This window comes from Chiloscyllium plagiosum, unplaced genomic scaffold (genome assembly GCF_037043375.1).
Source record: "Chiloscyllium plagiosum isolate Xiang-an unplaced genomic scaffold, Cpla_swu_hap1 HiC_scaffold_20, whole genome shotgun sequence".
Classification (NCBI taxonomy): domain Eukaryota; kingdom Metazoa; phylum Chordata; class Chondrichthyes; order Orectolobiformes; family Hemiscylliidae; genus Chiloscyllium; species Chiloscyllium plagiosum.
Genome location: NW_028270158.1, coordinates 43,732,427 through 43,756,859, shown reverse-complemented (window position 1 = coordinate 43,756,859; position 24,433 = coordinate 43,732,427). Strand labels below are relative to the sequence as shown.

Below are 24,433 nucleotides of genomic sequence, written 5' to 3'. Positions count from 1 at the left end.
ATGTACAGGTAATGATCACCTTCCCTGATGTATTTTAGTGTTTACAGCTTCAACTCACACTCCCTGGATAAGAGAAATTTCTCCTGAATTCCTCAGTGGATTTTTTAGTGACTGTTTTATACTAATGCCCCCAACTTTTTGTTTCCCTGTCATTGGAAACATCTTCTCTACACTTATGTTATAATTTTAAAGACTTTATCAGATCACTCCTCAGCCGCCTTTTTCTATGATTAGAACCCCAATCTGTTCCAGCGTTCCTGATACTCCGAGTTTATTCTTGTGACTGTATTTTTTGGAGTTTCCTCACTACTTCTCAGTGCATAGCTGATACACATAGTAACAATTACACTCTCATGAATTAAACAAGGCTATTCTGTGTTACAGAACCAGATGGAGATATGAAAGATGTTCCAGAACATAACTTAGGTCCCAGCCTAAATACATTAATCAAAAAGGATGTTAATGGCCTGGGTTTGGTCTTGATCGAACATGGATCCTTTCTGCAGATCGTTCATGTTATTGGGAACAGTTCTGGAGACAGCCACAGAGCAGCAAACCTAAAGCAAGGTAATTTAAAAACAAAACAATCTGTTGTAAGAAATCTGATAAAACATGACTACCCTTTCAAAACCAATTGGCCATATGAGCAGGGTGGGTGTTGAGTGGAATGACCCCAGTAAAGCACCTGTGGAAATTTAGTTCAGTTAATTAAATAAATCTGGAATTGAAGATAGTATCAGAAATGGGGTCTGAAACTAGCAGGTTAATGTAAAAGTTCATTGTGTTCAATAATGGCATTTAGCGAAACAAATCTGCCATTCTGACCCATGTTAATTACCCTCTGAAGTGACCCAGCATTCCACCTACTCAAAAAGAGATGAGGAATCCATGCCAGCCTTGCCACATCCCGTGAATTAATAAAAAATAAATCATAAATAGATCCATCTTTCCACTTGTGGTGGGAGCAAGGTGAGTCCAAAAATAGAAGTGAAAAACACAAGATAGTCACGATTGAAATCTTAAGGAATACAACAGTGTTTTATACCTCTTTGTCCAGAGAGTGGTGTGAAGGTGGAATGCGCTACCATAGACAGTAGTCTGAGATGAATAGCAATGATGCATTTGAGGGGAAACTAAATAGACACCAGGGAGAAAGGAATAGAAGAACATGCTTTTTCTTGTTCTGCTAAAGGGTCATTGACCTGAAACATTGCCTCTCTTTCTGCTTAGATTCCTTCAGTCCTGCAGAGTATTTTCAGAACTTTCTGTCTTTATAATAGAAAGATATGTTGTTAGGGTTCAGATACTGATCTCCAACTATGAAGAGGGATGGGAGAAGCTCTCATGGGTCAGTAAATTGGGCTGTAAATTCTTTATGCTGTATCTATGATAAATAAAACTGAAAAAAGAAAACACAAAGATCCAACAGCATCTGTCGAGAGAAAAACTGAATTAATATTTTAATCAATAACAAGAAGTTAGCAATTTAGCAGAGTTTGAACAAAGGAAGATTTGTGATAATTTGGATGACAGGAAATAAGTAGTTAAAGGGATGGTGATGCAAAGCAAAAGGTAGCAATGAGACAAATAACGAATCAAAAGATGGGTGTGAAAAACATGTAGTTGGTTTACAACAAACAATTGGTAGAGGATTTTACGAATGAACATATGAATTAAAAGCAGGTGTAATCCTCTACATTCCCACCTACTCCCAATAATATTTCACCCTCTTGTTCATCAATAAGTTATTTACCTCTGCCTTTAAAATCTCAAGGACTTCTTTCTCAAAAGGCAGCAGAAGCAGAGTTCAAAACACTCTTCTGTAAGAAAAATATTCTCCTTTTCGTTTTCTTAAATGTATGACTCCTTATTTTTAAACAGTGACCTTCACAAAGAAAACGTCCTTTCCACATCCACCTGGTCAAGATCCCTCAGGATCTTATATAGTTCAATCAGGTCACCTCTTACTCTTCTAGACCCCAGCACATACAAGCCTAACCTGTCTAACCTTTCCTCATAAGAAAACACCTCCATTCCTGAGATTTTTCCCAAAACATTTTCAACTTTTTTTAAAAAGGCCAACCAAAACTGTACACAATATTCCAAATAGGCTTTCACCAAAGTCCTGTATAATTGAAGCATTGCTTCACTATGCTTGTTTTAAATTTCCATCGTAATAAATCATATCATTCTATTAGCTTTCCTAATTACTTGCTGTATCTGATACTAACTGTTTGTGATTCATGCATGAGGGTACCCAGATCCCTCTGCATCTCAAAGCTTTGTAATTTTTTGCCAATTAGAAATTGTGCTTTTTTATTATTCTTTAAGCCAAAAAGGAAAACTTCACATTTTCCCACATTATACTCCATTGCCACATCTTTGCCCACTCACTTAACACATTTATATTTTTAACCTCCTTACATTCTCTTCACAACTAACATTTCTACTTGACTTTGTGTTATCAGCCAAGTTAGCAACTGTACTTTTGATCCCTTCATCTGTCATTACAGAAATTATAAAAACCTGAGGCTTAGCACTGATCCCTGTGGAAAATCACTATTTCGTCTTGCCATCAAGAAAACAAACTATTTATGCCTACTCTCTGTTTCCTATTAGCTAGCCAAACTTCTATCCAAGCCAATTTGTTATCCCCTACACTATTAACATTTATTTTCCTCAATAACCTTTGATGCAGCACATTATCAAATGCTTTCTGAAAATCAGTACAGGATATCCACTGGTTACAATTCATGCACAACACAAGTTACTTCTTCAAAGAACTCTGATAAATTTGTTATACATAATTTCCCTTTCAATGAAACCTGATTTCATTGAATTTCTCCATGTGCCCTGCTATAATGTTTTGAATAATAGCTTTACTATAACAGATGTTAAAATAACTGACCTTTAGTTCCCTGCTTTCTATCCCAGTGGAACCCATTCCCAAATCAGGGCAATTTTTGAAAACCAAAACAAATGCACCAACTATCTCGCCAGGATCTTTGTTTATGATAAAAACTGAAAGAACTGCAGACGCAGTAAATTAGAAACAAAAGCAGACGTTACTGGAAAAGTTCAGCAGGCCTGGCAGCATCTGTGAGGAGAAATCAGAGTTAATATTTTGGGTCCGGTCACCCTTCTGAGGAAATGTTAACTGTGATTTTTCTTCACAGATGCTGCCAGACCTGAATTTGATTAGATTACTTACAGTGTGGAAACAGGCCCTTCGGCCCAACAAGTCCACACCGACCCGCCGAAGCGTAACCCACCCATACCCCTACATTTACCCCTTTACCTAACACTACGGGCAATTTAGCATGGCCAATTCACCTGACTTGCACATCTTTGGAGTGTGGGAGGAAACCGGAGCACCCGGAGGAAACCCACGCAGACACGGGGAGAATGTGCAAACTCCACACAGTCAGTCGCCTGAGGCGGGAATTGAACCCGGGTCTCTGGCGCTGCGAGGCAGCAGTGCTAACCACTGTGCCACCGTGCCGCCCACCTGCTGAGCTTTTCCAGCAACTTCTGTTTTTGTTTTTGATTTAGTTTATGATTCTAGCGTGAGGTTTCAGAATGACCCAGGGACTTGACAGCTCCCACAATTTGTTCAGTTTGAATCTCCAGCCGACTTCTGGGAAACAGTCAAGGGGAATATCAAGAGGTTATTTATCCTCAAAGGTGTTCAGAAGGCAAGAGAGAGAGACAGGGAAAACAGTCCAAACTCCAGAAAAACATGCATAACTAACTCCTGCTGCAGATGATCGGGGTTGATGTCACAGAGGTTCTCCAGGAGGTGAAGAGCCAGCAAGCTTCACTCTTTGCCTCAGAGGCCTCCAAGCTAATCTTCCAATCAAGGGTCTGCACTGTGGAGCAGGATGAGACGTGCTCGCATTTCTTCTTCCAGAAGGTGCACAAGGAGAACTCTGTGTTGCAGCCTGAAGGAAGAAAATGTCTTGGTAACAACATCTCAGTCTGGCACCCTGAGGATCAGCAAATCCTTTTATGCAGACTGTATGACATGAAGCCCACAGACAGCATGGTCTCCCAGTTGTTCCTGTCCTCTGTCACGGAGGTTAAAGATAACAGCACAAGGGAGTGGCTAAACCAGCTGTTATCTTGGCACGGTGGCTCAATTGTTAGCGCTGCTGCCTCACAGCGCCAGGGACCTGGGTTTAATTCCAACCTTTGGTGACTGCTTGTGTGGAAATTGCACATACTCCCTGTGCATTTGTGGGTTTCCTCCAGTTTCCTTCCATAGTCCAGATATGTGCAGGTTAGCTGGATTGGCCATGCTAAATTACCCATAGTGTCCAGGGATGTGCAGGCTAGGTGGATTAGCCATGGTTACAGGGATAGGGTAGAGGGGTGGGTCTGGGTGGGCTGCTTGTTTGGAGGGTGGCTGTGGACTCGATGGACCGGATGGCCTGCTTTTATACTGTAAGGATTCTAGTACCACTTTCCTGGTGATAGTAATTTTTTTGAGTTGCCCTCTCCTATTTCCTGATTAACAAATAATTCTGGGATGTATCTTGTATCCTCATAATGCATACTGATGCAAAATACCTGTTCAATTCATCTGCTGTCCCTTTATTGATCATCTTTAATTCCCCAGTCTCACTTTCTACAGGACCAATGCTCACTTTAAGTCTTTTAACTTCTAAATATCTTTAGAAATGCTTACTATCTGTTTTCATATTTATAGTGAGCTTTCTCTTATACTATGTCTCATTTACACTCATTAATATTTAAATTTAACCTTTCTAGTTAATCACAGATGGTGGGTTCTACTTGGATTTTTTTCTATAATTTTGGAATCTATACATTCTGGAATACCCACCTAAATGTCTGGCTACCGTGCCTATATTGACCTATCCCCTAACCTAATTTACCAGTCCACTTTATGTAGTTTTACTTTCATGCACTCATAATTGCCTTGATTTAAGTGTAATGTTCTGGTCTTGAACCCACACTTTTCTGCCTCAAACTGAATGTAAAGTGGAATTATTTTATGATTGCAGCAATCTAAGGGCATATTCAACCACAAGATTATTAATTAATCCTAACGTATTGCAAGGTATCAGGTCATGTATAACTTGCTCTCTGGCTGGCTCCGAAATGCCCTGTTCGAAGAAACTATCGTTAAAGCATTCTATTGAATTATTTATGGAGGCTATCTTTCCCATTGACCTTTCCAGCCAATTTGTAGATTAAAAATCTCTCATGATTATCAACTTAATTTTCTGAACAAGGTCCCATTACTTGTTCTTTATATTCCATCCTACCACATGTGAGGGGGCTGAAACATCAAATGGTTTCTTGCCTTTATCATTTCTCATCTCCACCCAAACATGTTTCTACATCATGGTACCCTGAACTTAAATAATTCCTCTCTCCTGTGTTAATACCACCCCTCCACCTTTTCCAAGCTTCCAATCCTTTCTAAATGTTGTATGCCATTCAATACGCAGGTCACAGTTTACATCAACCTGCAGCCATGTTTCTGTAATGATTATCAGATAGTACTTATTTATTTCTATTTATGTCATCAATTAATTTGTTTCATTTGAAATATTATGTGCATTCAGATATGGACACTTTATTTCATTGCTTTATTATTTTTGTAACCTCTAGCCTCATCTGTTGATCTTCACTAGCTATCCCTTTCGATCATGGTCTGTTTATTATTTCCTACATTAATACCTTTCTGACTAGCCTTGTCTCGCTACTCTTTGACTTACCAAATCTTCCTAAACTGGATCTTTTTCACCACTGTTTAATTTAAAACCCTCTATACTTCCCAAGTTTTGTAGCTGAATAGAATACTGGTCCAAGCAAGGTTCAGTTGTAGACCAATGCAGTGCACAGGCCACACTCTCTCCAGTACTGGTGCCAGTGCCCCAATAATTGCCCACTTTTACCACACCAGTCTTTGATCTACACAATTCTATGATTTTATTTCCTCTATGCTAAATTATGTATTACTATGGTAGTAATCTAGGGATTATCATCTTTGAAATTTGCTTCTTAGTTTGCGCTTAGCTCCTCATACTGAATATGCAGAACCTCTTTCTTTGTTCTTCCTAAACTATTGGTGCTGACATCACATGAACAAGATAAACTGGATCCTCCCCCTCCCACCACAAATTATATCCCAACCCAATCTAGTCCCACCTGCCAGCACCCAGCCCATATCCCTCCAAACCCTTCCTATTCATATACCCATCCAAATGCCTTTTAAATGTTGCAATTGTACCAGCCTCCACCACTTCCTCTGGCAGCTCATTCCATACACGTACCACCCTCTGTGTGAAAAAGTTGTCCCTTAGGTCTCTTTATATCTTTCCCCTCTCATCCTAAACCTGTGCCCTCTAGTTCTGGACTCCCCCACCCCAGGGAAAAGACTTTGTCTATTTATCCCTCAGCCTCCGATGCTCCAGGGAAAACATCCCCAGCCTGTTAAGCATCTCCCTATAGCTCAAATCCTCCAACCCTGGCAACATCCTTGAAAATCTTTTCTGAACCCTTTCAAGTTTCACAACATCTTTCCGATAGGAAGGGGACCAGAATTGCATGCAATATTACAACAGTGGCCTAACCAATGTCCTGTACAGCCGCAACATGACTTCCCAATGACTCAATACTCTGACCGATAAAGGAAAGTATACCAAACGCCTTTTCCAAACAAGCAGCCTACCCAGACCCACCCCTCTACCCTATCCCTGTAACCCTTCCTATCTACCTGCGACTCCACTTTCAAGGAGCTATGAACCTGCACGCCAAGGTCTCTTTGTTCAGTAACACTCCCTAGGACCTTACCATTAAGTGTTCTCCAGTCCTGAAAGGTGTATCCTGAATGGGCACCAGCCATATAATAGACTTCTGAACTCTGATGCAGAGAACAGTGTCAATCATACTCTAGTATCCCTTAATACCATTACATTCCTTTCTGCTACTCCCACTTGAATGAATTCCTTTATCACAGTGCCATGGTCAATGAGCTCAACCACCCTGCAGCCCTTACTCTCATCCCAACAAACTGAAAAAACATTGAACCTGTTGGACAATTGCAGAAGGTGATGCTCCAGCTTCCACACTTGTAGATGTTACTGTCCTTTTCCTGACGAGATCAGACCAGAAGACCCTCTCCTAAAGTGTATAACCACTTCCTGGAATAAAAGTGTCCAGTTAACATTCTCCCTCCCTGCTGTGTTGAAGTGCTGGTAGTCTAGCTTCTAGCTCATAAACTCTAAGCCAAATCTACTCGGATGGCAAACACTTCCTTCAGATGTGTTTGCTATGGATCATACTGATGTCCTGGAGCATCCTGAAATCTAACATATCACCATTTTTATTGTGTTTGAATTAAGTAATTAATTATCTGATGAATGTATTATTGAACAAATTAATGTCTTTTTCTCACTAATGGTGACAGTATGAACTTAAACCTTAGAATCTAATAAACTTCTTAAGACAATGTGGTCAAAGAGAATACTTGATTTGGAGGAGCTGGTGTTGTACTGGGGTGTACAAAGTTAAAAATCACACAACAGCAGGTCATAGTCCCAACAGGTTTATTTGGAAGCACTAGCTCTTGGAGCGCAGCTCCTTCAACAGGTGCTTGTCAAGTTTAAGATCGTAGGACACAGAATTTATAGCAAAAGTTTACAGTGTGAATTATATTTTGAAAAAGACCTAGAAAGTTTGTTAAGTCTCTCATCTTTTAGAATGGGCATGTTGGTTTCAATTCTTTCATTTGTAAATTCCAGAACTTTCTTAAAGTTACATTCTCAAGTGAACTTTAACAATAGGTGCCATGTTGGCTCAGATAATGCATTGAAGGTGTGAGGTGCCCTGTGTGAGGCTGTCTGTGCCCCAATGTTCGGACTGATTCTAATCTACAAAAGGGATTTACAGAATCTTACATGGATTCATGCAGTTTTTGAGCAAAAGAAAATGTAATTCTGCAAGTCCAAATTCACACCACAAACTTGACTTACTTGAGACATATGAAATAATCAGAGGCTTAGATAGGGTGGACAGTGAGAACCTATTACCTCAGTTGGCGATGGATAGCACGAGCTTTTAATTGAGGGGTGATAGATATAGGACAGATGTCAGAGGTAGTTTCTTTACTCAGAGTAGTAGGGATGTGGAATGCACTACCTGCAACAGTAGTAGACTCGCCAACTTTAAGGGCATTTAAATGGTCATTGGATAGACATATGGATGAGAATAGAATAGTGTAGGTTAGACGGGCTTCAGATTGGTTCCACAGGTCAGTACAACATCGAGGGCCAAAGGGCCTGTACTGCGCTGTCATGTTCTATGTTCTAATAAAATATATGATGAAATCATTAGCTTCTTATTTCCTTTCTGCTAGAATCTCTTATCTAATGTAATCTGTGTGTTTGTCGGGAAAATTACCAGCCTCGGAGTCAGAGTTCGGGTTCAACAACAGAGTTTATTGTACAAGGAATTACCGGAGCTCCGGGGAGAGAAAGACACCAACAGCTCAGTGGTCAGCTGCGAGTCTTCTCTCAACCCGGAGCATGTCAAGATACTTTTATACATTTTTTAATATAATAGGTCAGTGATGAGGTTATCGTCTTTGTAACATAGTTTGTTTATTGTAAACATTGCAGTATCGTTAATAGTTTTGGTGCAGTCAATGTCAGTTCCAGCGCAGCCTTTGTTAATTTCAGCCTGGTCATTGTCAGTCTCATAAAAAAGAGAGATCCTATAAAGTGGCTAAGAACAGTGGGAAATCAGAAGATTGGGAAGGATACAAAAGCAAACAGAGGATAACAAAGAGTGTAATAAGAAAGGAGAGGATCAAATATGAAGGTAGGCTAGCCAGTAATATTAGAAATAATAGTAAAAGTTTCTTTCAGTACATAAGAAACAAACGACAGGCAAAAGTAGACATTGGGCCACTTCAAACTGATGCAGGAAGCCTAGTGATGGGAGATAAGGAAATAGCAGGAGAACTTAACAAGTACTTGGCGTCAGTCTTCACAGTGGAAGACATGAGTAATATCCCAAAAATTAAAGGGTGTCACGGGGCTGAGTTGAGTATGGTTGCCATTACGAAAGAGATAGTGCTAGAAAAGTTAAAAAGTCTTAAAATTGATAAATCTCCTGGCCCCGATGGGATACACCCTAGAGTTCTGAGAGAGGTGGCTGAGGAAATAGCAGAGGCATTGGTTGAGATCTTTCAAGAGTCACTGGAGTCAGGAAAGGTCCCGGATGATTGGAAGATGGCTGTTGTAACCCCTTGTTCAAGAAAGGATCAAGGCAAAAGATGGAAAATTATAGGCCAATCAGCTTAACCTCGGTTGTTGGTAAAATTCTAGAATCCATCATTAAGGATGAGGTTTCTAAATTCCTGGAAGAGCAGAGTCTGATTAGAACAAGTCAACATGGATTTAGTAAAGGGAGGTCATGCCTGACAAACCTGTTGGAATTTTTTGAAGAGGTAACAAGTAGGTTAGACCAGGGAAACCCAGTGGATGTGGTCTATTTAGACTTTCAAAAGGCCTTTGATAAGGTGCCACACGGGAGGCTGCTGAGCAAGGTGAGGGCCCATGGTGTTCGAGGTGAGCTGCTGGGATGGATTGAGGATTGGCTGTCTAACAGAAGGCAGAGAGTTGGGATAAAAGGTTCTTTTTCAGAATGGCAGCCGGTGACGAGCGGTGTCCTGCAGGGTTCGGTGCTGGGGCCACAGCTGTTCGCATTATATATTAATGATTTGGATGAGGGAACCGGGGGCATTCTAGCGAAGTTTGCCGATGATACGAAGTTAGGTGGACAGGCAGGTAGTACTGAGGAAGTGGGGAGGCTACAGAAGGATCTCGACAGGTTGGGAGAGTGGTCCAGGAAATGGCTGATGGAATTTAACGTGAGCAAGTGCAAGGTCTTGCACTTTGGCAAAAAGAATAAAAGCATAGACTACTTTCTAAATTGTGAGAAAATTAATAAAGCCAAAGCACAAAGGGATCTGGGAGTGCTAGTCGAGGATTCTCTAAAGGTAAACATGCAGGTTGAGTCCGTGATTAAGAAAGCGAATGCAATGTTGTCTCTTATCTCAAGAGGGTTGGAATATAAAAGCAGAGATGTACTACTAAGACTTTATAAAGCTCTGGTTAGGCCCCATTTGGAGTACTGTGTCCAGTTTTGGTCCCCACACCTCAGGAAGGACATACTGGCACTGGAACGTGTCCAGCGGAGATTCACACGGATGATCCCTGGAATGACAGGTCTAACATATGAGGAACGGCTGAGGATACTGGGATTGTATTCGTTGGAGTTTAGAAGATTAAGGGGAGACTTAATAGAGACGTACAAAATAATACATGGCTTGGAAAAGGTGGATGCTAGGAAATTGTTTCAGTTAAACGAGGAGACTAGGACCCGTGGACACAGCCTTAGAATTAGAGGGGGTCATTTCAGAACAGAAATGCGGAGACATTTCTTCAGCCAGAGAGTGGTGGGCCTGTGGAATTCATTGCCACGGAGTGCAGTGGAAGCCGGGACGCTAAATGTCTTCAAGGCCGAGATTGATAGATTCTTGTTGTCTAGAGGAATTAAGGGCTACGGGGAGAACGCTGGTAAGTGGAGCTGAAATGCGCATCAGCCATGATTGAATGGCGGAGTGGACTCGATGGGCCGAATGGCGTTACTTCCACTCCTATGTCTTATGGTCTTATAGTTCCAGCTCAGACATTGTCAATTTCTGCGGAAGTTCATTATTGTAGTAATGGGTGCTAATTGCTCTTGCTGACAAGGATGATTACTGCAGCCCTGGTATTAGCACTTGGTATTGAGTCCGTATCAAACAGTTAGCATTTCCATCAAAGGTGTTGGCTGGACCCAAACCCTCGGCGGGCAGTATACACTACTCCCCCACCTGCTTTAAACTAATCAACTAGGCTGTGAGTGCATTGTGCTGGCATCCTGGTGGCCCCCCAGGGCAGTATCTGTATTTGCTCTCCTCTCTCTCTTCATACTGTGGTCCGGCGACCATCTTGCGTGCCAAGTGGCCAACTTATGGCTCAGCGGCTAGCTTGCATGTGTGTGCTTAGTGTCACCCTGCCCCGTGCCATCTCCCACTTCATAGGGTATTACACATTTTTAAAAATTTATATTTTCTCAATTTCAGCACTTCACACACAGTAAGCAACATCAGTTACTCATCAAACAATCAACTCATAACTTTCCTGTGGTGTCACTGATGAGTTTTCTTTCAAGTCCACCAGAAATTATGAGGGGCATGGATAGGGTGAATAGCTAAGATCTTTTTCCCAGGGTAGAGGAGTCCAAAACTAGCAAGCATTAGTTTAGGGTGAGAGGCGAAAGATTTAAAAGGACCCTAAGGGGTGTTTTTTTTCCACACAGAGGGTGGTACATTTATGGACTGACCTGCCAGAGGAAGTGGTGGAGGCTGGTACAATTACAATATTTAAAAGGCATCTGGATGGCTACATTGAATAGGAACAGGTTAGAGGGATATGGGCCAAACATTTTAATTTAATATCCAAACTTCCATCTTTAAAAATTGTCAGTTAAAATCAATGTGCTACTTAGGATAACAGAATTCAATTATGTTAATACATTTAACGTACACATGAAATTAAGTTAGAAAATGTCAATGCTGCATGATTCAAAATTGAAATGCATGTTACAGAACCTGGAAGCTATACTTAAGAGGATTAATTATACAAATTACAAATAAGGTTTCTGCAAGTGTCTGAACAAAATTTCAGGCTTTAATCCATAGTTAAAGATTAAAATTTTGCCTCGATGGATAAGTCCATCACTTTCAGTCCAAGAGAAACAGTAATGGAACATACCAAGAATACCGGTCACAGTGTTAGCAATTGAAGTCACAGACTGTGGGCGGCACAGTGACACAGTGGTTAGCACTGCTGCCTCACAGCACCAGAGACCCGGGTTCAATTCCTGCCTCAGGCGACTGACTGTGTGGAGATTGCACGTTCTCCCCGTGTCTGCGTGGGTTTCCTCCGGGCGCTCCGGTTTCCTCCTACAGTCCAAAGATGTGCAGGTTAGGTAAATTGGCCATGCTAAATTGCCCGTAGTGTTAGGTAAGGGGTAAATGTCGGGGTATGGGTGGGTTGCGCTTCGGCGGGTCGGTGTGGACTTGTTGGGCCGAAGGGCCTGTTTCCACACTGTAATGTAATCTAATCTAAACTAGCCACAGTGTTATGACCAAAGCTGTAGGAGTGCATTGTTTCTGTAGTCCCACTATTCCACAGCTCACAGCATGGAATAAAAATATCCTTTCCAGTTACCAACAAAGTTCCTTGTCCGTATCAGGATTGAAAATAAGAAGCTCTACCAACCAGACTTCTTAATAAACACAATTGTGGCTTTATTATCTGTAGTGATTGGAACCAGGTGGACCTTGTTCTCTGTGAAATCCTTCATTGGGATGTTAACCAGGGCCAATCAGGAGAGCCCGGGCTGACCATCGCAATTTGGCGGTAGTGTGGGGATTTTAAAAAATATAACCAGAGATTAGAATTTCCTCAGTTCAGGGGACTGATTCTGAGCTGGCTGGCCACAGCCAGTGTACTTGTGTGAGAAGGAAGGCTGGTGCCTTTTTGTATTCTCCTTTGGACTGAAAAGAACAAAAAAAAAAGGTCGCTGGTTCACTGGCCACGTGGGTGTTTTCTCTGCGGTGGAAATGTCAAATAAAATTATCTCACACTTGTTTTTTTTTACTGGCTCCTGCACTTACGCACACACAACATGGGTACTGTGGGGGAAAAAACATCATTGCTGCAAGGCAGTAGTGAAAAAGATATAACAGGAGAATAAAATTTGCTCAGTTTTGAAGACTGACTCTGAGCTGGCTGGCCACAGCCAGTGTACTGTTCTCTGGTAAATATAGAACATAGAACATTACAGCGCAGTACAGGCCCTTTGGCCATCGATGTTGCGCCACCCTGTCATACTAATCTGAAGCCCATCCCACCTACACTATTCTATGTACGTCCATATGCCTGTCCAATGACGACTTAAATGCACTTAAACTTGGCGAATCTACTACTTGGCAAAGCATTCCATAGGAGAAAGTGAGGTCTGCAGATGCTGGAGATCAAAGTTGAAACTTTATTGCTGGAACAGCACAGCAGGTCAGGCAGCATCCAGGGAACAGGAGATTCGACGTTTCGGGCACAGGCCCTTCTTCAGGAATGAGCAGAGAGTGTTCAGCAGGAGAAGATAAAAGGTAGGGAGGAGGGACTTGGAGGAGGGGAGTTGGAAATGTGATAGGTGGAAAGAGGTCAAGGTGAGGGTGATAGGTCGGAGTAGGGTGGAGGCGGAGAGGTCAAGAAGAAGACTGCAGGTCAGGAAGGCGGTGCCGGGCTGGAAGGATCCGGCTGAGACAAGGTGGGGGGAGGGGGGATGAAGAAACTGGTGAAGTCCAAGTTCATCCCCTGCGGTTGGAGGGTTCCCAGTCAGAAGATAAGACGCTCCTCCTCCGACCGTCGGGTTGTTGTGGTTTGGCGGTGGATGAGTCCAATGACCTGCATATCCTCGGTGGAGTGGGAGGGGGAGTTGAAATGCTGTGCCACAGGTTGGTTGGGTTGGTTCGTCCGGGTGGCCCAGAGGTGCTCCCTGAATCGCTCCGCAAGTAGGCGGCCTGTCTCCCCAATATAGAGGAGGCCACACCGGCTGCAGCGGATGCAGTAGATGATGTGGGTGGAGGTGCAGGTGAATCTGTGGCGGATATGGAAGTTTCCCTTGGGGCCTTGGAGAGATGTGAGGGGGGAGGTGTGGGCGCAAGTGTTGCACCTCCTGCGGTTGCAAGGGAAGGTGCCGGGAGTGGTGGTTGGGTCGGTGGGGGGTGTGGATCTGACAAGGGAGTCGCGGAGGGAGTGGTCTCTACGGAAAGCTGATAGGGGAGGGGAGGGAAATATATCCTTGGTGCTGGGGTCTGTTTGGAGGTGGCGGAAGTGACGGCGGATGATGCGCTGTACATGGAGATTGGTGGGGTGGTAGGTGAGGACCAGTGGGGTTCTGTCCTGGTGGCGGTTGGAGGGGCGGGGCTCAAGGGCGGAGGAGCGGGAAGTGGAGGAGATGCGGTGGAGGGCACCGTCGACCACGTCGGGGGGGAAATTGCGGTCCTTGAAGAAGGAGGCCATCTGTGTTGTACGTATTTTGAACTGGTCCTCCTGGGAGCAGATGCGGCGGAGACGAAGGAATTGGGAGAATGGGATGGCGTTTTTACAGGGGGCAGGATGGGAGGAGGTGTAGTCCAGGTAGCTGTGGGAGTCGGTAGGTTTGTAGTAGATGTCCGTGTTGATTCGGTCGCCTGAGATAGAAACAGAAAGGTCTAGGAAGGGGAGGGAGGAGTCCGAGACTGTCCAGGTGAATTTGAGGTCGGGGTGGAAGGTGTTGGTGTAGTGGATGAACTGTTCAACCTCCTCGTGGGAGCACGAGGTAGCGCCGATACAGTCATCAATGTAGCGAAGAAAAAGATGGGGGGTGGGGCCAGTGTAGTTGCGGAAGATGGATTGTTCCACATACCCTACGAAGAGGCAGGCATAGCTGGGGCCCATGCGGGTGCCCATGGCTACTCCTTTTGTTTGGAGAAAGTGGGAGGATTGGAAAGAAAAGTTGTTCAGGGTGAGGACCAGTTCGGTCAGTCGAAGGAGGGTGTCGGTGGAAGGGTACTGGGTGGTACGGCGGGAAAGGAAGAAGCGGAGTGCTTTGAGTCCTTCGTGATGGGGGATGGAGGTGTACAGGGACTGGATGTCCATGGTGAAGATGAGGCGTTGGGGACCGGGGAAGCGGAAATCCTGGAGGAGGTGGAGGGCGTGGGTGGTGTCACGAACGTAGGTGGGGAGTTCTTGGACTAATGGGGACAGGACCGTGTCGAGGTATGCCGAGATGAGTTCGGTTGGGCAGGAGCAGGCTGAGACGATGGGTCGTCCGGGGCAGTCAGGTTTGTGGATTTTGGGCAGGAGGTAGAAACGGGCGGTTCGGGGTTGTGGGACTATGAGGTTGGAGGCGGTGGATGGGAGGTCCCCTGAGGTGATGAGGTTATGGACGGTCTGGGAGATGATGGTTTGGTGGTGGGGGGTGGGGTCATGGTCAAGGGGACGGTAGGAGGAGGTATCTGCGAGCTGGCGTTTGGCCTCAGCGGTGTAAAGGTCAGTGCGCCAAACTACTACTGCGCCTCCCTTGTCAGCTGGTTTGATGGTGAGGTTGGGGTTGGAACGGAGGGAGTGGAGGGCTGCGCGTTCCGAGGGTGAGAGGTTGGAGTGGGTGGGGGGAGTGTGGGAGTTCAGGTAGCGGTTAATATCGCGGCGGCAGTTTGCTATGAAGAGGTCGAGGGCAGGTAGGAGGCCAGCACGGGGTGTCCAGGTGGACGGGGTGTGTTGGAGGTGGGAGAAGGGGTCGTCAGAGGGTGGGTGAGGGTCTTGATTGAAGAAGAAGGCACGGAGGCGAAGGCGGCGGAAGAATTGTTCGGTGTCACTCCGTATATTGAATTCATTGACCCGAGAACGTGTGGGAACGAAGGTGAGACCTCTGCTGAGGACTGATCTTTCATCCTCAGAGAGGGGCAAGTCTGGAGGGATGGTGAACACACGGCAGGGCGGGGAGCTAGGACCTGGTGTGGGGCTGGAGCTGGATGTGGGGGCGGGGTTAGGCCTGGGGGCGGGGACAGAGGTCGGCTTGGGGGCGGAGTTGGACATGGTGATACCATACCATTACTACTCTCTGAGTAAAGAAATTACCTCTGACATCTGTCTTATATCTATCTCCCCTCACTTTAAAGTTGTGTCCCCTCGTGTTTGCTGTCCCCATACTTGGAAAAAGGCTGTCTCTGTCCACCCTATCTAACCCTCTGATTGTCTTGTATGTCTCTATTAAGTCATCTCTCAACCTTCTTCTCTAATGAGAACAGCCTCAAGACCCTCAGCCTTTCCTCGTAAAACATTCCTTCCATACCAGGCAACAACCTAGTAAATCTCCTCTGCACCCTTTCCAAAGCTTCCACATCCTTCTTATAATGCGGTGACCAGAACTGTACACAATACTCCAAGTGTGGCCGTATCAGAGCTTTGTACAGCTGCAGCATAACCTCCTGGTTCCGGAACTTAATCCCTTTATTAATAAAGGCCAAAACACTGTATGCCTTCTTAATAACCCTGTCAATCTGGGTGGCAACTTTCAGGGATCTGTGTACGTCGACACCGAGATCTCTCTGCTCATCTGGACTCCCAAAAATCTTACCATTAGCCTAGTACTTTGCATTCCAATTACTCCATCCAAAGTGTATCACCTCACACTTGTCCACATTAAACTCCATTTGCCACCTCTCAGCCCAGCTCTGCATCCTATCTATGTCTCTCTGCAACCTACTACATCCTTCGTCATTATCCACAACTCCACCGACCTTAGTGTCGTCCACAAATTTACTAACCCATACTTCTAAGCCCTCATCCAGATCATTTATAAAAATTATGAACAGCAGTGGACCAACACCGACCCTTGTGGTATGCCGCTCGTAACTGGACACCAAGATGAACATGTTCCATCAACTACAATCCTCTGTTTTCTTTCAGCAAGCCAATTACTGATCCAAACTGCTATGTGTCCCACAATCCCATTCCTCCACATTTTGTATAATAGCCTACTGTAGGGAACTTTATCAAACAAAGTTAAAAATTTGCTATAGTTTGCTATAAGTTCTGTGTCTTACAATCTTATACTCCACAACTACCTGATGAAGGAGCAGTGCTCCAAAAGCTCGTGCTTCCAAATAAGACAACATGGTGGCTCAGTGGTTAGCACTGCTGCCTCACAGCACCAGGGATCCAAGTTCAATTCCAGCCTTGGGTGACTGTCTGTGTGGAGTTTGCACATTCTCCCTGTGTCTGCATGGGTTTCCTCCAGGTGCTCTGGCTTCCTCCCACAATCCAAAGATGTGTAGGTCAGGTGAATTGGCCATGCTAAATCGCCCATCGTGTTAGGTGCATTAGTCAGAGGGAAATGGGTCTGGGTGGGTTACTCTTCGGAGGGTCAGTGTGGACTGTTTCCGTGCTGTAGAGAATCTAATCTAAACCTGTTGGACTATAACCTGGTGTTGTGTGATTTCTAACCATATTCCAACATGTTTGTTGATGAAGTTTTGCAGATACAGCTTGATCAGAAAATACAAGCTTGAGATAACTTTTCAACCATTCTTTCAAAACAATAATTAGGTTTCACCCTGAACTCAATAAGAGGGTTTTCTTTTCAGAAACCGAAAGAACTATGGATGCTGTAAACATTTTGATTCTGGTGACCCTTCCTCAGAATTGATCATAGCTAGGAAAATATCAGTTTATGCAGAAACAGGTAGAGGAAAAGATAAGGTGTAAAGCCCAGAGAGAGAAAAAAAACAGTTAGACAAAGGAGTGGATAACGATCTGGTTGGGAGAGTGAATAGCTGTTAATAGAAACTGTTAGTGGCTAACAATGGGTTGTGTGTAATAGCAACTAGGCGAAAGTGAGTATTGCAGATGCTGGAGATTAAAGTCAAGAGTGTCAGGCAGCATCCAAGGAGCAGGAAAATCAATGTTTCAGGCAAAAGCCCTTCAGGCAAAACACCTTCCTCCCCTTCCTGGACCTCTCCATCTCCATCAACAGTGGCCAACTCAACAGTGACATTTTCTACAAACCCACTGACTCCCACCCGGCCTCCTGCAAAAATGTGATCCCTTATTCCCAATTCCTCTGCCTCTGCCGCATCTGCTCCCAGGAGGGCCAGTTCCACCATAGAACAGACTAGATGAACTCCTTCTTTGAAGACCGCAATTTACTCTCACACATTGTTATTGGTCATGTTGCAAGATCCAAAGATATTGGAGTGCTAGCGCAAGGGAGTTAAAGGACATTCTGGGGATTGAAATTAACATGAATCCAGTAATTCTGTTGGGGTTGCCAAATGTGCCCTCTCTGGGGGAACATGGGAAGAAACTGTAATATCCTTGCCCATTGCGTGAGGAAGAGCATTCTACTGAACGGGATGTCAGAAAAACCACCAGATCTTATGGGGTGGCATAAGCTGGTGATGGAGCATCTCTGCCAAGATTATCTCACAAATATGGTGCACCACAAAGCGGAGCAGTTTTATAGAACGTGGCAGCCCTTTTAAAATTATATTGAAGCTGACTTGTTGGAAATATTAGTCAGGGACGTGGTATAGCCGAGGGAATCTTTATGGGCACCCGTGGGGCCCCAGGAGGAGGAGACAGGAAGGAAAAGAATATGGGTACTGTAGGGGGCACTCCCAGGGATGGGAGCCTCAGTGGAGGTGTGATGAGTAAGATAGAATAAAGTAGTGAGATATAATTTAATTTATTTGAATATAGTTTAAGTTAGTATTTATTTAATATGTTTGTAGTTTAGTTTTAGTTAAGTAGATATGTTTGTTTTGGTAGAATAGTGGGTTGTTTATTAACAAAGGTAGAATGCTATGGCCTTGTTCTTTGTATTTTTTCTGTTTTGATTGTGTTATTCTTTTTCTTTATATATAAATGTTTTGTAAAAGATTTTAAAAAAAGCTTTTCATTAAAATTATTTATTAAAAACGACCACAATTTCCCCCCCCCCCAACATGGTTGATGCCCTCCAATGCATCTCATCACTTCCTGCATCTCTGCCCTTGAACCCCACCCCTCCAACCACAACAATGACAGAACCCCCCCCCCCTCACCGGTCCTCACCTTCCACCCCACCAACCTCTGTATACATTGCATCATTGTCTGCCATTTCTACCACCTCCAAATAGACCCCACCAGAGATACACTTTCCTCCCCACCCCCATCCACAACTACCCTCGTTAAGTCCATGGCCCCCAACAATCCACCCTCTCATCCCAGCACCTTCCCTTGCCACCGCAGGAATTGCAAAACCTGCGCCCACACCTCCCCCCTCACATCCGTCCAAGGCCCCACAGGAGCCTTCCACATGCATCAAAATTTCAACTGCATTTCCACACGTCATTTACTGTATCCGTTGCTCCTGATGCGGTCTCCTCTACACTGGGGAGACAGGATGTCTACTCGCAAAGTGTTTTAGAGAACATCTCCGAAACACCTGCACCAAGCAACCCCACCACCCCGTGGCCAAACATTTTAAATCTCCCTCCCACTCTGCTGAGGACATGTAGATCCTGGGCCTCCTCCATCACCATTCCTTTACCACCCAATGCCTGGAGGAAGAACGCCTCATCTTCTGCCTTGGGACCCTCCAACCCCATGGCATTAATGTGGATTTCACCAGTTTCCTCATTTCCCCTCCCCCCTCCTTATCCCAGTTCAAACCTTCCAGCTCAGACCTGTCCCATCTGCCCATCTTCCTTCCCACCTATCCACTCCACCCTCCCCTTCGACCTATCACCATTACCCCCTTCTCCATCCACCTATTACACTCTCAGCTACCCTCCCACCAAGCCCACCCCCCTCCTATTTATCTCTCCACCCCCAAGGCAGCTAGCCTCATTCCTTTGAAGAGCCTTGGCCGGAAACGTCGATTTTTCTGCTCCTTGGATGCTGCCTGACCTGTGCTTTTCCAGCACCACATACTTGTATGTAATAGCAGACTATGTGATAACAAGGGCTGCTGTGTGGGGCTGGAGGCTAGGACATAGGAGAGTTCAAGCCTAAAGTCATCAGACGTGAAACATTACCTCTGATTTCTCTTCACAGACCTGCTGAGCTTTTACAGCAACTTCTTTTTTTGTTCATAACTGGGTTTGTTCCAATTTAGCTTTTTATTAGGCCTTCCTCCAACTCAGCTGGTTCCCAGCAGGCTTTGCTCCAAATCAGCTTTTTATTAGCAGGCGTTTCTTCAATTGAACAAGTAAATAAGAACCAGTCCAAGCTAGTCATTGTCTAATAGTAGCCCAGTGGGGGCCTACAGCAAAGCAGTCATCACCAGTCATGAATGTGCTACTCATGATTTCTAGGAATCGATGTTTCACAATCCTTTAAAACTTAAGTTCTCTAAACTATATTAGACATAAAGCACCTTCACAACAATAATTTCCTATATTTGGTGTGCAAATGATGTAATGGCGGGGTGGAGGAAGAAGATCTGGACAGTGTTCATTTCTGTCAGTCACCCCCATTCTCCTTTGATTTTTCTTGCTCGTTTATGTTTGCAAATAGGAGACATCCTGGTTAAAATTGGCAGCAAAAATGTCCTTGGTCACAATCTGCGGGAATTGCGCCGCCTTGTGGGCGAAATTCCAGTGGGAACACAGCTACAACTTACTGTGTACAGAAATTATAAAGACCTCCCGGACAACTGGGAAATGCGGACAGAAACTATACATTCAAACGAGAGGTATGCTTAAATGTTTAATGGTTCAGTTTTCTAGGCTAAACTATATTAAATTTTGGGAACAAGGACAGAGCAAAAGCAAACTGTTTTATCAGCCTTTGGCTCATAAAGCATACTCCATTATTTGATGAGGTTATGACTGATCTAATTGTGGCCTTAGCTCCACTTTTAAAAACAAAAGTCATTGACGGGATCTGAATGTCACTGGCTAGGCCAGAACCTATTGCTCAACCAGATGGTGAACTGCCTTCTTGAACTGCTGCAACCCTTGGGGCATATGGATACCCACAGTGCTGAAAGATGGGGGAATTCCAGGACTTTGAATCAATGATAGTGAAGGAACAGCAATAAGTTCCAAGTCAGCAAGGTATGTAGGTTGGAGGAAAACTTGCAGCAGGTGTTTTCCTGCATCTCAGCCCTTGTCTTTTTAGATAGTAGAGGTCACAGGTTTGGAAGACGCTGTGTATTTTGTATTGGTACGCTGCTGCCTCTGTGTGTCAGTAGTGAAAGGACTGAATGTTTAAGATGGTAGTTGGGATGCCAGTCATATGAACAACCCTTAACTCCCTTTTTCAAAATCTGTCCTCAGCTTTGAATGTATACAACAAACCAGCATCCACAATTCACTGAAGAGAATGCTACCAAAGAACTAATGACCCTCTGAGCAAAGAGATTCCACATCTCTACCTTAAATAAAATTGAAACCGTGTCCCTATCTGGTTCTCCACTTTTCTATAAGAAATATCATTCCAGCATCTCCCTTGGTAAACCCAACGTAATCTTGTGTTTCAGTATGATGACCTCAATCTTCTTACATGTAGCCTCAATGAGGTGTAATGTGTTAAGTAGGACTATATGAAGTATTGGAGCAGGAAATTGATCTTGGAGTCATTAAGCCAGCATAATATCCCCTGGCTGGTATGAGTAAACAAAATATTGGGACAAAAAAAATGTTAAACTTGTTTTACCATTAAAAGTACTATATTATTACAAAATCAAAACTGTGATCACTGGAAATCGGATGCAAGAAAAAGCAAATTGGACAGCATTTGTGCAAAGAGAGATAATGTTTCAAGTCATTTTAATTCTCCATCTTGCTCCCATGCTGACCTTTCAGTCCATGGTCTGCTAGTCTTCTAGTAAAATTCAAGTTTGAAGAGCAACACCTTATCTTTCAACCTGACACACTGTCACTTGCTACATTCAACAATTTTTGATCCCCAGCTTCCATTTTGTTCTTTTTTCCCCCCTCTTATTTTGTTACAATGATCTTCATCTTGTTTCTTTACTCCATGTTGTATCCAAATGAGGCATGGGTTGTTACATAAAAGCCATTTGAATGCAACTTTTGTTTCTCTACTCCATCCATCTTTTACATTTCTATCTTTCTTCAGTTAAGATAGTTCATTGACATGAAACATTAATTTTCTTTATTTCCATATACCGTGGCTGACCTGCTGAGTTTTGCCAGCTACCTTTCTAGTATTAATCTAAATATGAAATAAATTGTTGTATTTGCCCCAAGTGATACAACATCTGAAGTACTTTTTGAACTTCACCTATTTTAGAAAAGGATATTGAGTTTTGAATGGGTACAAAAAAAATGCAGCAATCACAGTACATTAAAGGAATGGCATAAGATAGAAAGACTACACTGGGTCTTTTCTCACTTGAAAAAAAAATTAAAAACCTATATCCCCTCAATGTTGTTACAACACAGTAGTGAACCCTTCTGTTAATTAAACCAAACACCCAGAAAAGCTCACCTCGCCTCAATCTGTTAAAAGTATGAGTGACAGAGCTCCCAAATTCCACTAAAGAAAATAATCTCAATTTACTCCTTAAAAGTTAACAGTACACAACTATTTACAACTCTAAGCCTCCTTTCTCTAAAAAGGTTTGATATCTGCCTCCAACTCTATAATATACTGTTACAATAAAAAAACCCATATTAAAATTACATCAACATGATTTCAAAACCAAACAGCAGCTGTCATCTCCAGTGTCATCCTCCTTTCAGCTGAAGATTTTCCTGGATTGCCTTTGGTCTTTTACTGCAAAGATGTTTCGTATGAGAAAGATACCTTTGACAGAGAAAAAGTGTTTTTAAATGGCAGTCTCTTTCTGTCTAACTTTCAAAATGCCTGCTTCTTTACACTCGGAACATTGGATCATCTCATTAATTAGAGGTCGGCAAAAACAATAAATTCAAAATTGATTGGGTTTTAGTATCCTGGGGCATAATTTAAACTGATTGACAACAATTGGAATTTAACCAAAATAGCAACCAAAATTAAAGGTATCTGTTTCACAGCCAAATGTTAGATAGTTTCAATTTAAGTAGAGATTGCTAGGTAGTCATATGACAGGTGGTCATAAGCTCTCAGTGCAAAACAGCATTCACTCTCAAAGCTAGAGTATATGCCTTTAACTTCATAACACAAGTTTTTACAATTATAAAAGATTTAATTTTGCTTTTAAACAGTGACTACAATTCAATACTACTTCATGAGGTGTAAAGCATTGTGGAAAATTGAGGTTTTGAAAGTTGTAAAAATGGAAGCCTTTCTTTTCTCTCTCTAGCATTCGATTCAGCAGTGAGGAAGACGACTGGTTAAGCAGCAGTGAAGACGATGACAATGATGAACACACTAAAATAAAGTTCAAGAACTTTAAGCCCCTTTCCTTATTTTGGCATGACACAGGTATATACAAGCCACCCATCTCCAGAGCATGGCATGCACCAAAGAAGAATCAGAACATACTCCTGGTTGGCCTTCATGTTGGCTGTGATGTAGTGTTCCACAAGGCTTTTGATGATGATGTCATATCTAATGATGATGAGGAGGAGGTCATCCCTAATCTTCAACACCTGTGGTCTGCAGAGTCAGATACCATAAGCACCACATCATCCTCTTCATCGTCCACAGACCCGCTCTGGATCCAACATCTACAAACTCCAAGCTCCAATGGTGACAAGAGTTCTTTGCGTAATTCACCCCAACATTCAAAGCAACCCCTTGAAGTAAAAAGCCTAGAATTTGAAGACATAGAAACCACTGAATCTACAACCAATACAACTACCATAGAGAGTAGTGTTAGTTCCAGCTCTGAATCCCCGTCACAGAATTCCAAAAGTGGATTATTGAACACTCCTACACAGTCCAACGACACAGACTCAGAAAATTCTACTTCAACAGAGGGTCAGATAACAGAATCCTGCAGTTCGGACACAATCATTGACAACACTCACCTACGAAGAGACTATTGTATTTCAAGATGGCTAAATAACACTTTCTGTAGAGACAAAATTTATAGCACAGAAATTGGTTTAAAGTGACGCTTTGCTCCACACGGACCAGCTCCAATTCCTCTTTATCTAATCCTGTCAATATATCCTTCTAATCCTTTCTTCACGTTTATCTAATATCCCCTTAAATGTACCTATACTATTTGCCTAAACCAGTCCACAGCAAGTTCCAATTCCTTTCCATTCTCTGGCTGAAGAGGTTTCTCCTAAATTTCTTAGATTTATTAGTTACTCTTTTACATTTATTGTCTTAATTCTAGTCTCCCCTACAAGGTGAAACAATTTTCTCAGCCTTCTATTTTCCTAGCCCATTCAATACTGATGATCCCAACCTTTCAGTTCCAGTATCACCTTTTTTCATTTTCTCTAAATCATTGTTGTAACTTGGAGACAAAAACTGCACAAATATGGTCTAAAACAAGGTTCTATGTTAGTGCAAAATAACCTCACTGCCTTTGAATTTTATTCTTTTAGAAATGAACCCAGCTGCTTTGTTGAATTTTTATGCCCTTGTTAACCTTCCCATTTGCTTCCCAACATGGATTAAGATTAACTTTCTCTTGGATGCTGGTGACTTTTAGCAGAATGCAGACAACTGCACCAAGCAGATTAGAACTTTGCCCACCTGATAGCAGGAAGCACACCCCTTCACCACCATACAGTGCTTGTGCTTGCATCAAGTTTAAAGAATGAGTTGTATTCAGCAGAAAACAGGATATACTGTTAAACATGGAAATTCTTGGTTTGTTGACAAAA

General features: G+C 43.2%; 1 protein-coding gene across 1 annotated transcript; it reads left to right on the top strand.

The window, feature by feature from the left end:
* LOC122560610 (PDZ domain-containing protein 9-like) lies at positions 1-23,889 on the top strand. Its single transcript, XM_087998067.1, has 4 exons — positions 1-8; positions 368-567; positions 20,193-20,370; positions 22,951-23,889. The coding sequence occupies exons 1-4, from the start codon at positions 1-3 to the stop codon at positions 23,705-23,707; spliced, it is 1,143 nt and encodes a 380-aa protein (XP_087854193.1). The 3' UTR covers positions 23,708-23,889.
* The last annotated feature ends 544 nt before the right edge of the window (positions 23,890-24,433 follow it).